At 35.1% G+C, this 13,854-nt stretch overlaps 1 protein-coding gene and 1 long non-coding RNA gene across 5 annotated transcripts in view; one reads left to right on the top strand and one right to left on the bottom strand.

The window, feature by feature from the left end:
• LOC113627583 (uncharacterized) overlaps positions 1-2,291 on the top strand; it is a 56,209-nt gene extending 53,918 nt beyond the window's left edge. The window contains exon 5 of the long non-coding RNA XR_003435616.1: positions 2,260-2,291. This is a non-coding gene — a long non-coding RNA (uncharacterized LOC113627583). The remainder of the gene's footprint in view (positions 1-2,259) is intronic.
• The window catches only part of PPP4R3A (protein phosphatase 4 regulatory subunit 3A), a 38,714-nt gene that overhangs the window by 11,332 nt on the left and 13,528 nt on the right, over positions 1-13,854 (bottom strand). For 2 of the 4 annotated variants that reach the window (XM_027120351.1, XM_027120352.1), the window contains exons 3-9: positions 11,267-11,365; positions 6,691-7,308; positions 3,463-3,540; positions 3,265-3,381; positions 2,665-2,820; positions 443-574; positions 239-341 (exon numbers count right to left, since the gene is read on the bottom strand). In XM_027120351.1, the coding sequence (XP_026976152.1) occupies positions 239-341; positions 443-574; positions 2,665-2,820; positions 3,265-3,381; positions 3,463-3,540; positions 6,691-7,308; positions 11,267-11,365 (1,303 nt within the window). Of the gene's footprint in view, positions 1-238; positions 342-442; positions 575-2,664; positions 2,821-3,264; positions 3,382-3,462; positions 3,541-6,690; positions 7,309-8,738; positions 8,755-11,266; positions 11,366-13,854 lie in introns of those variants that run through there. The other 2 variants (XM_027120353.1, XM_027120354.1) reach the window with 2 other exon arrangements.

Genomic DNA, 13,854 nt, shown 5'->3' on the forward strand with positions numbered 1-13,854 from the left:
ACTAAATACAAATATTGCTTTAACAAAAAATATTGTTTTAAAATTCTGAAAGCAAAAAATTATCTCTAGTATATTCTTTCACAGTTCTACTACCTCTGATTATAGCACTTTTAAAAGAAATTTTACCTTGAAATTACCTCTTTTGAAAATATATTAGTAAACCTCTAGGTTAACACCAACTTTTTGAGTTTCAGAATTCAAGAACCAAGAACTTAACTACCAACCTGTATTACCTTACCTTTGCTAGGTTTGTCTTCTGTTGTATTTGCCAGTAAGGGAGCAGTAAGGACATGCATACAGTGCTTGTAGAAGAAACCCAGAAATTCAGTCTTTTCTGTTTTCTAAGGAATCGAAAACACTTCCATGAACTTTAACTGCATTGGTTCCTACCAGCAATAAAAATTATACTAGTATGAAAAAGAGAAAAATGCCCGTAGCTTACATTGGCAGTAGCTAACATGTTTTCTGGGTCAACTAATGTTCGAAGGAGGCCCATAAGCTGGACTGCTCCTCCAAGTTCAGGGTCTGTATCACAAATCATATGTTCTATAATGAGGTTGATGAGCAAAATATCCTGGTGAGAAAAATACACATAGTAAGGATCACTTATTATAGGAGGGAATGGAAAAAGCATATACTATGAGACATGCTACAGCATTATACCTAGCTATGGCTATCTTAACTGCAAACAAAATGAAATGCTTGACTGACTTCTTTAATGGATACAGAGCAGTTTTCCGAAAGTATGGTATTGGCACATTACACAAATAGTACCAAAAAGAATTTATCTTTAATCAAGGGGATTTATCTTTAAATCCCGATGAAAATAAAAACAAAGTTTCAGTTTGGTGCTAACAGATCTTTTACACCTCTGGATAACAAAATCTCCCTTCTGAAGAAAGCTAACGGGCTTTAACAGTAAGAATGTTTAGCTAAAATTTATAACATTGTTCTTTCACTGCATTTTTATAGATTCCTTCTATTTATGGCAGATGATAACTGTACCTATTCTCCATTTATGGAAATGATATAAAGTTTCCATTTAAAATAAATTTAAGAAAAAATTAGTTGGTACCTGAATGTCTGAAATTGGGGGAAACAAGATTACGTTATTTAGAGAGCACACAGGAGAACAAATATATTATAGATATTCCAAATGACATACAAAATTGACTTAGTTTTCCTGATGCTCTACTATGACTGGTTTTCCTGGCTGAAGAGGAAAAATTGAGAGGCATTCAGTGAGAAAAATCCCTGCTCTTGCCTATATATGCAATGGTAGGATAGACAGAGAAAATGCAGACATACATGGAAATAACGAATCAAGACTGGGAATCAAGAAGACGACTGCGTATGAATGAAGTACATCAATGTATGTTCAACTAGTGGGTTACAGCGCCAACAAGAATAGCCTTTATTTTATATACACACACACACACACACACACACACACACACACAGGCTTTCAAGATAGGACTATTTTATAAAAGCAAAATGTGACATAATATTCAACAGTTCAAACTGGCACTTCCTGCACCTACCCTGACATTACAATTTTGTAAACAAGTGTTAAACATAGAAGTTACTAGGCATTCCACTTCATTTTGACATCACAACACATTACGATCTCTTTAAAAAGTCTATTTCCTCATTTTGTAAAAATATGATAGGCTGGAATTCTACATATATTTTTTTCTAAGAGATTGTCTTTTTACCCTCTCTGTTTGAGGGCAGAATATCTTAGTTTATTCTTAAGTAAAAAGTTACTTCCAAGATTTTATGGGGGAAAGAGAAAATAAAAAATCAGGATGATTGGTTTAATTATCTGAAAAGAAAACAGAGCACAAACATTTATGGCTTCCACATAAGCCATGTACCACAGACTCTGGGAGAACCTTTCACATCACCAGGATACATTCTCTCACCGACTCTGAAATTGATGGGTAAGTGAGTGAGTGAGTGAATGTGAGTGAGTGAGTGTGTGTGTGTGTGTGTGTACACAACACAACAGCTTGTTCCCTATGGTTAGGCAGTAAAGAAAGCACCCTAAACACTTTCCAAAGGAATGTGCTTCATCATTCTTGATGATTTTGAGACTCTATCCCTAGCAAAGCCAATGTTTTCCTAGGGAAGTTATTCATAATTCCACATATAGAAGAACAATTTATTGATTAAATGATTTAAACAACACTACATAGCACATTAACTTCTGAATTAAGAAACTTAATCTCAAATTTTTTTTTTTCTTTTTTTTTGCAGTACACGGGCCTCTCACTGTGTGGCCTCTCCCGTTGCAGAGCACAGGCTCCGGACGCGCAGGCTCAGCGGCCATGGCTCACGGGCCCAGCCGCTCCGCAGCATGTGGGATCTTCCCGGACCGGGGCACGAACCCGTGTCCCCTGCACTGGCAGGCGGACTCTCAACCACTGCGCCACCAGGGAAGCCCGATCTCAAAAATTTTTAAAGAAATTTAAGTTGAGCATTAACAACTGCTGTAAGACAATTTATAAACTGAGACAGGAGCCAGTTAGGGAAGAATAAGCCATGATATTATGGCTACACTCTTCTCAAACATCAACTATTTAAATCTTTAAGAAATGAATAATAAATACAGTTATAGCTTCCCATGTATAAATACTTACTGTTAGTGCAAATAATATTTACCTTGTTGGTTATTTTTTGCTCTGTTAACTTCTTACTTACATCATCATTCTGTTGTGCCTCCTGCATGACAAACTCTCGTACCATGGATGGATTATATTCAACCAAGTATGAGAATATATCAGTAGCAGCACTTCGCACCTGTGTATCATCCATGCCCTGCAGATAAAAAGCACTTATTTCTCCTATAATAACAAAAATATGGAACTTGAAGCTATATAAATCCAAAACCTAACAAATTATAAGAGAACATTTGAATAAAAAAAGAGAGGTCAAGGAAATTCTGCTTATGTAAAATTCTTTTTCTATGGATAAAGTTATACTTTCTTTTACTCCTGTTTTTTTTCTACTTTAACATTTCAACTAATAGGCTGCAAAGTTAACAAATTATCAATATTAAAAATATGGAAAATTCCTGTATGTGTCCTTTCAGTACTCTCTGTAAGGACTAATACTAGAATTTTATAGCTTTTTAACTTTATGTAATACACAATTGATATTAAATATTGGCTATAATCAAACAGTTGCATGCTACATAAGAAATATACTATTTTGTGGATTAAAAATATGATGGTAATTAAGTATAAGGAGAAACAAACTTACAAGGATGACTTCTAAAGCTGGTAATATACCCATGTTTGACAAAGTCTTGAAAAAAGCATCTCTGTTTTGAGGTTGTAGCGTTTGGGAGAACGCACAAAATTCTTTTAAAAAGTTAACCTGAAATTAGGAAAAAGGATAAGTGAATATAAAAGGTGTGTTGTTTTAGCTTCATGCCCTCCATAATATCAAATTTCTTACCAATTCCTGTCTTTTTTCCTCATCTGTTGCTTCATCTGTTAGCTGTGCAAACAAATCTGTCAGAAATTTTTCATCTTCCTGTGAAATCAAAGGATAAATTAATTATGCTAATAGTAACAGTGTAATATATTTTCAAAACGCTAATACAGAAGATATAAATCGCAATAACTGGAAAAGGGGAAGATGGTATTGGCAATGCTGTTTTTTAAAAGAGAAGGAAAAAACTATGAAAGGATAAATTGGGGATTTGTACAAAGATTATCCTTTATATTTCGGCAAGGCTCTATTTCTTAAGTCTAGTTAAGGGCCACATTATAAACACTTTAGGCTTTGCGGACTCCACCACAGCTACTCAATTCTGCTGTTATAGTAGGAAGCAGCCACAGGCAATGTCAATGAACAAGTATGGCTCTGTTCAGATAAAACTTTATTTACAAAAACAAACATGGTCTGTAGACCCATGATTTTCATAGGGTTTCATAATCTTAACTTTAGAAGTTAAGGTTCTACAACCACTCAAATAAAGATAAAACTTCCTTCATGTTTTAAAACCAGAAATGATTCAATTATGTAAAAAGCTAAATTCAGAACTTTTAAAGAAACATCTATTATTTGAAGCTATCCACCTACAGACATATAACAATAATTATTAAATTATTCTATGTTAAATTGTATTAAATTATTTTAGAAATGATTCAAAAGATCTCTCATAGGATACTCATCTGGGCATGTAAAAGTTAGAGTATAGAACTTGGAAATAACCTCATATGTTATCTTATCTTACCTCCTTATTTTATAATTGAGACAGATTAAGAAATTTACCCAATGCCCAATCACAGTTAGCAGGTAGGTGGTAGAGCCTTCCTGACTGCCTGTTCAATTTTTTGTCACTATTTTTAGTTAAGATTTTGTTTTAATTCCATACTACCTCAGCTAGTAGAAATAAATTCAACACTACATGCCCTACAGACATGCCTAAGTCTAAATGTATATATGTATGTGTGTGTATATATATATATATACATGTATATGTATGTGTACGTATGTATGTATGTGTGTATCTCCCACTAGTTTATAAACCCCTTATTCACTGCTGCAGGTGCTCAAGAAACATTTTCTGTGACACCAAATTAGTTTGGCTATTCCACCTTTACTTTTTCTGCAGTGTACAAATAGGCCACACCTCAAATGGCATCCAATATCAAGATCCATCTCAGACATAATATATCCCACCAAATGGAAATCAAATGATTAAAAAAGATTCTCTGAACTTCTGTGAAGTACAGAGAATTAAGAAGGTTCAACAGTATTACAAAGAATCAGTCAACAGTAAGGGTTATGACTGTGTACAAGGTAAGAACCTGCTTTAATTACTCCTTGTCAAAAAATGTGTAAAACTCACCTTCCTTCATAGCAGCACTTTCAATATAAATGCTCAGCATCAAGAGAAACAGAAAGACCTACAGCACTGGCAGCCTGCATTTTACAGAGCGTATTGTAGGGAAACAAAGACTTAACAACTTGAAATTATTCATACTTAATGAGTAAAACTGGCATTTTACAGGTCTGAAGACCAAGAAAACAAAGAAGTGACAAATCCCTATATAACAAAATGAGAACCATGTGGAGCTGAAGAAAGGGACCAGCAGTGCTTAGGACTATCCAAGGAGACCAGAAATCAGAACTAGACCAGAACAGAGGATCTATTAGGTAGCTAGCAAAAACTAGTTCCTTAGCAAAGAACAAATGAAAATTGGTACCAGAACACCCTTCTTCTTCCATTATCAATCACAATACACTATGTCAAGGAATACTGTTGTACTTACCAGACTGTATTGCCTATGTTATTTGTCTGTCTTAAATGAATGGAAAACATGTCAAATTAATCAACGTGAACTGGACTTATCACTAGCTTCAGGAAAGCAGTTTTGGTAAAATTGACTTTTCTATCTAAATTCATATATATATATATATATTAAGGTGATAAAACCAGGGTCACTGAAAATACAGCAATTTTCTAAAAAGGAATAGACAAAAATTAAATTTACTGTTTTACTCATAACATGTGCTACCAAGCAGCTCTAACAGACATTTATTTGCCTCTTTCTTAAATTCAAATCCAGGTTTCAAATAATTATTTTATTTGTAGATCTGAGGTAAGGTCTTACAATAGCTTTCAAATCATATCACACAGCTGTTATTGTTACAACATCTTGAGCATGAAGAAACAAAACACACAGGAAGTGTGCAACTCACAAATCTTTGCACTATGCAAACATATTTCAACTGGACTAGACTAATTCATGCACCATGGGATAAATTACTGAGAGATTCTCTGACTTTGGGGGTGTTACAAATGCAGATTACCGGCCAGCTCAGACATTTGGATTGTGTGCTATGTGCAGAATCCAGGATGCATCCTAGGCAGTTCTGATGCAAGCACCCTAACACACCACACCCGAGAGACTGGGCATACTCTAAAAAGAAAATCTGGAGTTTAATAGGCAATTATTAATAGATACTTTAAAATAATACTCAGGAGTCTTGTATCATGTTCAATGCTTTATAGGCATGCATCTGATCTAATCTTCAGATGACCTTATAGGGTAGGTACTAATATCACCAACCTTAAGATCAGGAAGCTGAAGCTTTAAGAGATTAAGAAAGTTGCCCAAGCCACATAGCTATTAAGTGACAGGCAGAGCTGAAACTCATACTCTAGCCTAACCTCCCCACACTCTCATCCATTACAAAAGCATGCCTCTTGGTAGGGAGACATGCAGCTATAACTTGCCAACATCTGCTGTACCTCTAATAAATAATTACCTGGGAGTTGTATAAATGCTATAGAATTTGTATTCTATATTTAATGACATATTTCTTGGCTTCTCTTTTATTTTTCTTTCCTCTTCCAATCTATTCTGTTCTATGCATAACTGATAGATTAATATCCCTAAAATTCCACATTCAAGTGTTTCATTAAGATCCTTTTCCTATTTCTTCAAGCTAGATTTTTTTTTTTAAATTACATTTATCACCCCTAATCCAACACAACCTTCTGGTCCCACAGTATTATATATTATAATCTCTTGTAATATCACCAAAATACATACCTTTAGACAAAAATTAAAAATTCAATTTGTGTGCCTAAAAGGAACAGAAAATTATTTCTGCTTAAGGCAATCAGTATCTTTTTAAGTAGGAAAAAAAAAGAATGATCTAACTCACCTGTAACATACCAACAATTTCTACCTTATTGAAAAAGATAAAAGAGTGAAGTGTTGATAACATATTTTCTTCAAAGACTGAAGGGGTAGGTAGAACCATGTCTTGTATATACTGAACTCGGTATGTCTGATGAATTTTTTGTTTCAGCTCAGGATCTGATATGGGAATCACTTCTTTAAACTTGGCTGTTTTTGTTAGAAATTCCCTATGTTTTCGTGGTTGTGATAAAGCAGGATCATATTCTAAGCATCCAATGACGTCCATTATACATTCCTCAGAGAACATAACTTCAAAAAGAGCAGTTCGATTCAAGAGGAAGATGCCTTTGATAATTTCATACAAGTGGTGCAGTCCTTCAATATTTTCCAAATCCTCACACACATGAAAAAGCTCTAAGAGCTTTTTAATGTAACCCTCATTTTCCAGTGCTAGTGCAAGTTTTTCACGACGCAGGGGGGAAGGTAAAGATGATGCCACAAGTTCTGCAATTTCCTCAAGGCGACTTAATTCACAAGATGGCAATTCTAAACCTGGCGATGACATATCATCAAAACGCTCCTCTTCAGACTCATCTACAAGGTCCTGAGTGATGTCCACTGATGGGTCCTTTCCTTGAACCTAGTAAACAAGATTTATGATAGCTGACAAAGTATAATCAAAGCAAATCTAAATGGTATTCTTAGATACAAGAGATGTTATAAGAAAACGATTAATGGTAATTTTCAAGTTTAAGACTAGACAAACTTTAAGTCTTCAAACTTGACACCGGTGCTTTGTGACCACCTAGAGGGGTGGGATAGGTAGGGAGGGAGCGAGATGCAAGAGGGAGGGGATATGGGGATATATGTATAGCTGATTCACTTTGTGATACAGCAGAAACTAACACACCATTGTAAAGCAATTTATATTCCAATAAAGATGTTAAAAAAAAAAAAAAAGCTCGACACAATTGCCTACTTTCCTGAACACATTTCTACACATTTCTACAAATAACATACACTTTCGATTTTAAGGAAGGAAGTTCAAAGTTCAGAAATGGAATAAGCTTTCTTGTAAGTACAAGGTTTGCCAGCAACGGAAACATTCTAAAGATCCACTAAACTAACTGTGACTGTGACTTACAGTGCCCTGCAGACGCATAACATATAGAGTGGTAAAACATCCACTCACGTTTTATATCCATGGCCTCTTTTCCAGCAGACCAGGGCAAATCTCAGAGACACTCCTAGCACTGTGCTCTGGTAGAGCCACAAAACTCTTCAAAGTTTAAGTAAAATTCAAACAAATACTGTGACCATAGAAAAAATATATAATTGTAAGCAATAAGAAAAATATTTAATATCAGTTAATTTAGAAACCAAGGGCCAAGAGCATTTACAAATTGGCTTTGGACCAAAGTATGTCACTGATTTGGTATGAAAACGCTGGTTGGTAGCCCAAAATGATGATTAAGAAAAACTGAGTGGGAAACAAGTGCACCCACACAAAAATAAAACCACATAAAAAGTAACTGCAACCTATGTGTAGCAGAGCTATCCCCTAGGAATACCTGCTTAAAGTTAAGTAACCAAACCATGGAAGTTCTCCTTTCTACACACCCAAACCTATACCTCTCATGATCCCCTAGAAGCTCTAAAGTTTGTCATAAACCCCAACTGTATGTCAGTGTAGGGGCTCTAATTATAAAAAGATAACTTATACGTCTTCACAATTAAATACATTTTAAGGTAAAAGAAAATTTTTACAAAAGGTCGAAGACGTATTTTGGAATGAAATGAGTTTTGCTATCTTGGCCCTGTAATTTGAGACACTGCCACTAAACCAGCCCAAAAGGCCAAGATGAATGGCAAAGGGATGGAAAACTTAGGCCTTATATGAAATGACCAACAAACTTAAATTGCTTAGCATGGTTAAGAGATGTTGATGGATACTAGAAGGGAAGAAGTCCTGGACTAAGTCTAGAAAAATGCTGCAAGGCAATACCGTCTTGACCTTAACCCAGTGGGCAGCACCACTAAAAGGAGGCTAGGCACATTCACAGCTTTTACCTGGCATGGTCTCAAGTTGGCCCTGGATTTTTTTAAATTACGTAAGATCTCATCACAGCTTTAGACTCCTAGTATTCAAGCTATGGCTCTACCTATAGAAAAATGGTAGGGGTTTGTTTACAAAACCAATGATAAGGGATGAGAGCCCTTATTATAATGAAAAATGCCATCTTCTGGAGTTAATTTGCAAATACGAAGGCTGAACAGGTAATCAAAAAGACCTGTGTTTAGGAATTTGATCTTCTCAGGGAAACATGGTGAAACTGTAATAATCTGACAAATATGTTTCAGTCTTACTTTCAGAAGAGAAGCAATAGAAGAATGAAAATTTAAAAAGGAAAGTAGACTAAGCTAGAAGAGAGAGGTTTCCTTATGAGAAAGGATAAATCTCAGAAGTCAATCTGGACAGATATGAAGCAAATGAGAATGTGAAGATCATAAAGATATAAAAAGGAAAAAGAGATGCACCCAGACATAACTGCTATCAAGGAGAGTACTAGATAATGTGGAGATTTTTTAGTTGTTTCTAGATAAAAAAATGATGAGTTCAAGAAATAGAGAAACATAAGATCTCAGAGAACAAAATACCATAAATTCCCTAAAATAAGCCAAGATCCAGAAATTAATTGAGAAGTACAGCCAGGATCATAAGAGTCATTGAGAAATGACATCTTGAACATAAACTATGTAAAAGTTGGGAGGGGAAGATCAGAAAGGAACAACAAAGTAGGCAGTGATTCCCAGGAAAGTTATTGTAGAGCAAAGTATACAAGTACTACTACTTGTGCCCCAAGAGAAAATGACGGAAAAATTTATGGTGTTACAGACTAAGGAGAAGCATAATAAAGCCCCAACAATTTTAAAGGAGAGCCAGGCATGACGGTTAACAGATTGAGTCCAGGTCTGAGTTAAATATTGACCCAATAAAAGATTGTGTCCAGGGTGGGACTGTTCATCTTAGAAAGGTGAAAGAGAACAAGATTTTTCTTAATAACGGGTGCTTTCAGCACCACCCTGAGCTCATTAATCTCTTCTCTTTCTATGGAAGAACTCCACATGACAAAAATCTAGAGGAACATGCTGTAAAAACAACTGTATGAGACAGAAAGCAAAGAAAACATGAAGAAAGCATAAAAACATGTTAGCTTTTCACATGTTAAGAGAAGGAAAGGGACAGCTTAACAGGCAGGTTAATTTATGAAAAACACAGCTAAGTAGAATTATATAGCAGAAATAAATCCTGCAAGTTAAGGAGAAACTGTGCCTCAAGAGCACTGTGGCTTCTCCTAAGTCAGTGGCTCTTAAACTTCAGGCTGCATCAGAATCACCTGAAGCAGGCGTTGACAAACGAGCCAAACCTGGACCACCACTTGTTTTTGTAAATAAAATTTTACTGGAAGAGAACGATGTCCATTTATTTATGTGTTATCTATAGCTACTTTCACAGTACAACAGCAGAACAGAATAGCTGTTAAACTGTATGGTCCACAAACCCTAAAATATTTACCATCTTGCCCTTTACAGAGAAAATCTGACTTAGAGGGCTTGTTAAAATAGAATTACTGGTACCTACTCATAGTTTCTGATTCAGTAGATCTGGGATGGGGGTCTCAGAATTTGCATTTCTAACAGATCCCAGGTCATGCTCATCCTGCTGGTCTGAGGACCACACCTTGAGAACCAATGAATTAAAGAATCTCCTGAAAGTTATTTATTCTCCAGATAAAATAAACATGAAGATAGAGAAAGCATCCTTAGGATGTAATGGTCTAAATAAGTCCATAACAAGAACCAGTGGCTTTAGCCATCAGAGCGCATAAAAAATGACCATTCTCAAAAGACTGTGGAGATTTTATCACTAGACTGAGGTACTAGAACCATTAAGGAATTCCAGAATCAATTGAGAACATGCATGATGACACTGAAGAGACAGTCAAGAGCCATAAGAAGTTACTGAACAAGGGGTAACACGATCAGACTTGCATTTTTAAAAAGATCACTCCAGCTGTGGTACAGATTTGGGAATGAAAGCAATGAACCAGGCAAGCAATGATGGTGGCTTAGTAAACTAACAGCAATGAAAATGAAGATAAGTGAATGCATTTAAGACTTACAATTGAGGGACTGAATGGATATAGAAGATGAAGGAAGGATAAACACGTTTCTGGCTTCAGCAACTGGGTGGCATTTACTGAGATGAGAGAGATAGCTAGGAGAATGAACAAATCTCGGTGAGATTACGTTCAGTCTTAGACTATTAAATTTGAGATGCTAGTTAGCACTCATGGAGGAGCTCTCAAAAGCAGCTGGATATAAAACTCTGGAGTTCAGAAAAGGTCTGGGCTGGGTAGATTAATGTCAATAAACTGTACTTTCCTATAAATCAAGCTTTTTCACAGACAGCAGTGAATTTAGAAGATCTATATGAAATGTGTCTCTATTTAAAATTTGGGGCATTAGCATAAAGCACAGCAAAAAACAAAATGCTTAAAAAGAAAGCATGTTGATTTTCTGATTTTTAAAATTACCTGACATATTTTCTCCCAAATTTCATCACATCCAGCTTTTTCTTGAAAGCTAAGGGCCAAGTCATAATTTTCTGCTTCAGACCACACAATCAAAGTGTCCTTGAGAGAAAAGAAGTCTGAATGATTAACATATATTATCACAAACTACTTCAAAGTATAAGGCAAATGAACAAAGCAATAGGGAATTGAGAACGGTACTCATTTTTACTTTTTGTAACACTGATGTCAGTAATTTCCAATGCCTTTTTGCACTTCACTTTATCCAATCTATAAAATGAAAACATTCTCCTTAAGGAGAAGTTGAACCAATATATGAAAAGCACTACAAATTGAGCACATAATCTAAATATATCAAAAGATACAAACTAAACATTATATCAATCCTTTGCTTGTACATTAAGTTACATTTTATGCTCTAGTCAAAACGCTCAAAGAGGAAGTCCTGAGTATTCAGTAGCAAGGGCATGTCAGGAGGATGTGATTAATAAACATAGCTGCTCCTCCTCCTCTCTAACTTTCAGTATCAGGTGTTCTTTACCTGGGGCACTTGAGGCCCATGACGCCCTTGAAATTATTGGCTAAATTTGTAACGTGAGCATTTACCTGGACAGAGGTTTTTTAACTTTCACCAAAGTTCAAGAAGCAAGATGCTCCTACCACCTACCACCCTTTTATTCATTTCATACCAATTTTTGTTTTTTAATGATAGTTTAATAAACAGTTCAACAGTTTTTACTAAGATGTAATCTCAGCAAGACACTACAATTATAATACCGAGACCACTTTATATTTCCTGTAGTACAAATAGTCTGTATTCTACAATATGCATGGTATATTTATAGGGTCTAAGGTATCTTTTTGAAATTACTGACTATAAATAAACACATACACTGTTTCACAGCAATTAACCATTTCAAAAAAGAGCCTTCCAGAGGGATCTATGAATCACATTAAGAATTTGTGAATGGCACTAGGGAGAGTTACATTTGAAAACGAAGCCTAATGTAACAGCTACCATGTAGCCTTTTTCAAACTGGTCCAAAGAGACGAATTAGGAGTAGAAATTAGATGTGAACACAATATAAAGAAAAATAATTTAATCTAATAAGTAACTGAAAGGAGCCAAGCCAAGGCTGGCTGAGCATCTACTGAAATGATAAAAGCTCCTGTATTGAGGAGGAAACATGACTATATTTTAAGGTATCTTAAAAGATCTATGTAATTTCTAATACTTTTCAGTACCTCGTAAGGACACCACTTATTGTACACAAATGGATCCCATGTTTAAAAATTTGTCTGCTAAATTGCATATTTACTCTGTTCAATTATTTAACTGTCAATCATGAGACCAATAGTCTCTTACTGAACTCAAGTGATGCCAGCCAGAAGTAAATAAACAATCCTCTGATTAGGCTGTGCAGCATTACTAAGAGGATAAATCCGCAAATCTTACTCAGAATTCTAAAAAAGAGCTCAAAGACCCCTTTTTATTATCTTCAAGAACTTCAAGAGATCATAGATCCCAGGCAAGCAATCTGTTCCAGTGACTGAGTAGCTGTTCCAGCTCAAAATAATTTACATTAACATTGTAAGATCAACATGTCAGAAATTAGTCAGTTGGCCTCAGTTTCGTCTTTAAATAAATGGGATCATACTGTTTTGAAAACCAGTAATAAGGTAAGATCTATTGGAAGAAGTCTAAAACCACTATCACATTAGTAATAAGGTAAGTTTAAGACAATTATAAGCAACTACTCTGTTACAATGTATATTCAGAATCATTTGGAGGCTTAAATCAGGGCACAGATAGAAATACGCTCTTAGTTATCCATTTGACAAATTCATAAGTTTGAAAATTTTTAGGAATTACTCTTCTGTTTTCCTTGAAGAGCCTAATTTTCACCAAATCATCCTGCTTGCTTATCATCCAACAGCCTATAGGTTAAGACATATAGATTTGTTCATTCATCCTCAAAAGAGACTTGATCTTTTCTTTTTCTTAGGATGTGCTTTTACTCTTCAGCTGACTGAAAACTCAAAACGTTAATTTATGTATAGAATATCAAAACCAAATAATACTCTAGTCTCCAGCCATTGCAATCTAACCTGAGGGTTTTCTTAAGAACACCAAATGCAACAAAGTGTATTTAACAGACCACTGAACCATCAAGAAAATATTTCATATTGTACCAATACCTGTTGGACAAATAAATCACCGTTATATAAATTTAGGAGTAAATATCCGATTTCCTAGGTACTATCTGTGTGACCTCAAGCAAGCCACCATCTTTAGGCATCATCTTATGTGCAAAATAAAACTAACTTGCCTCTAGTAGTATTTTAATAGTCAATGATGAAGCAAAGCACTTTATAATTTATAAAGTTATATATTTATATATTTATAAAGTAATATAAATGTGTTGGTAGTGTATTTTAAGTTATTTTATGTCTGCATCTTCAGGGCAGTGAGGGAACTGATACTGATTTCATTGGCTTTGTAAAGCACTCAGTATTATCTACATGGGTATATTCTGAAATAAATACCAATTTTGATGACAGTGCTTGCAAGTATTAAGTGAGAGATTTAC

Source organism: Aethalodelphis obliquidens, unplaced genomic scaffold, assembly GCF_003676395.1.
Source record: "Aethalodelphis obliquidens isolate GAN/ISIS:26980383/991018 unplaced genomic scaffold, ASM367639v1 scaffold21, whole genome shotgun sequence".
In the NCBI taxonomy this organism is placed as follows: Eukaryota; Metazoa; Chordata; class Mammalia; order Artiodactyla; family Delphinidae; genus Aethalodelphis; species Aethalodelphis obliquidens.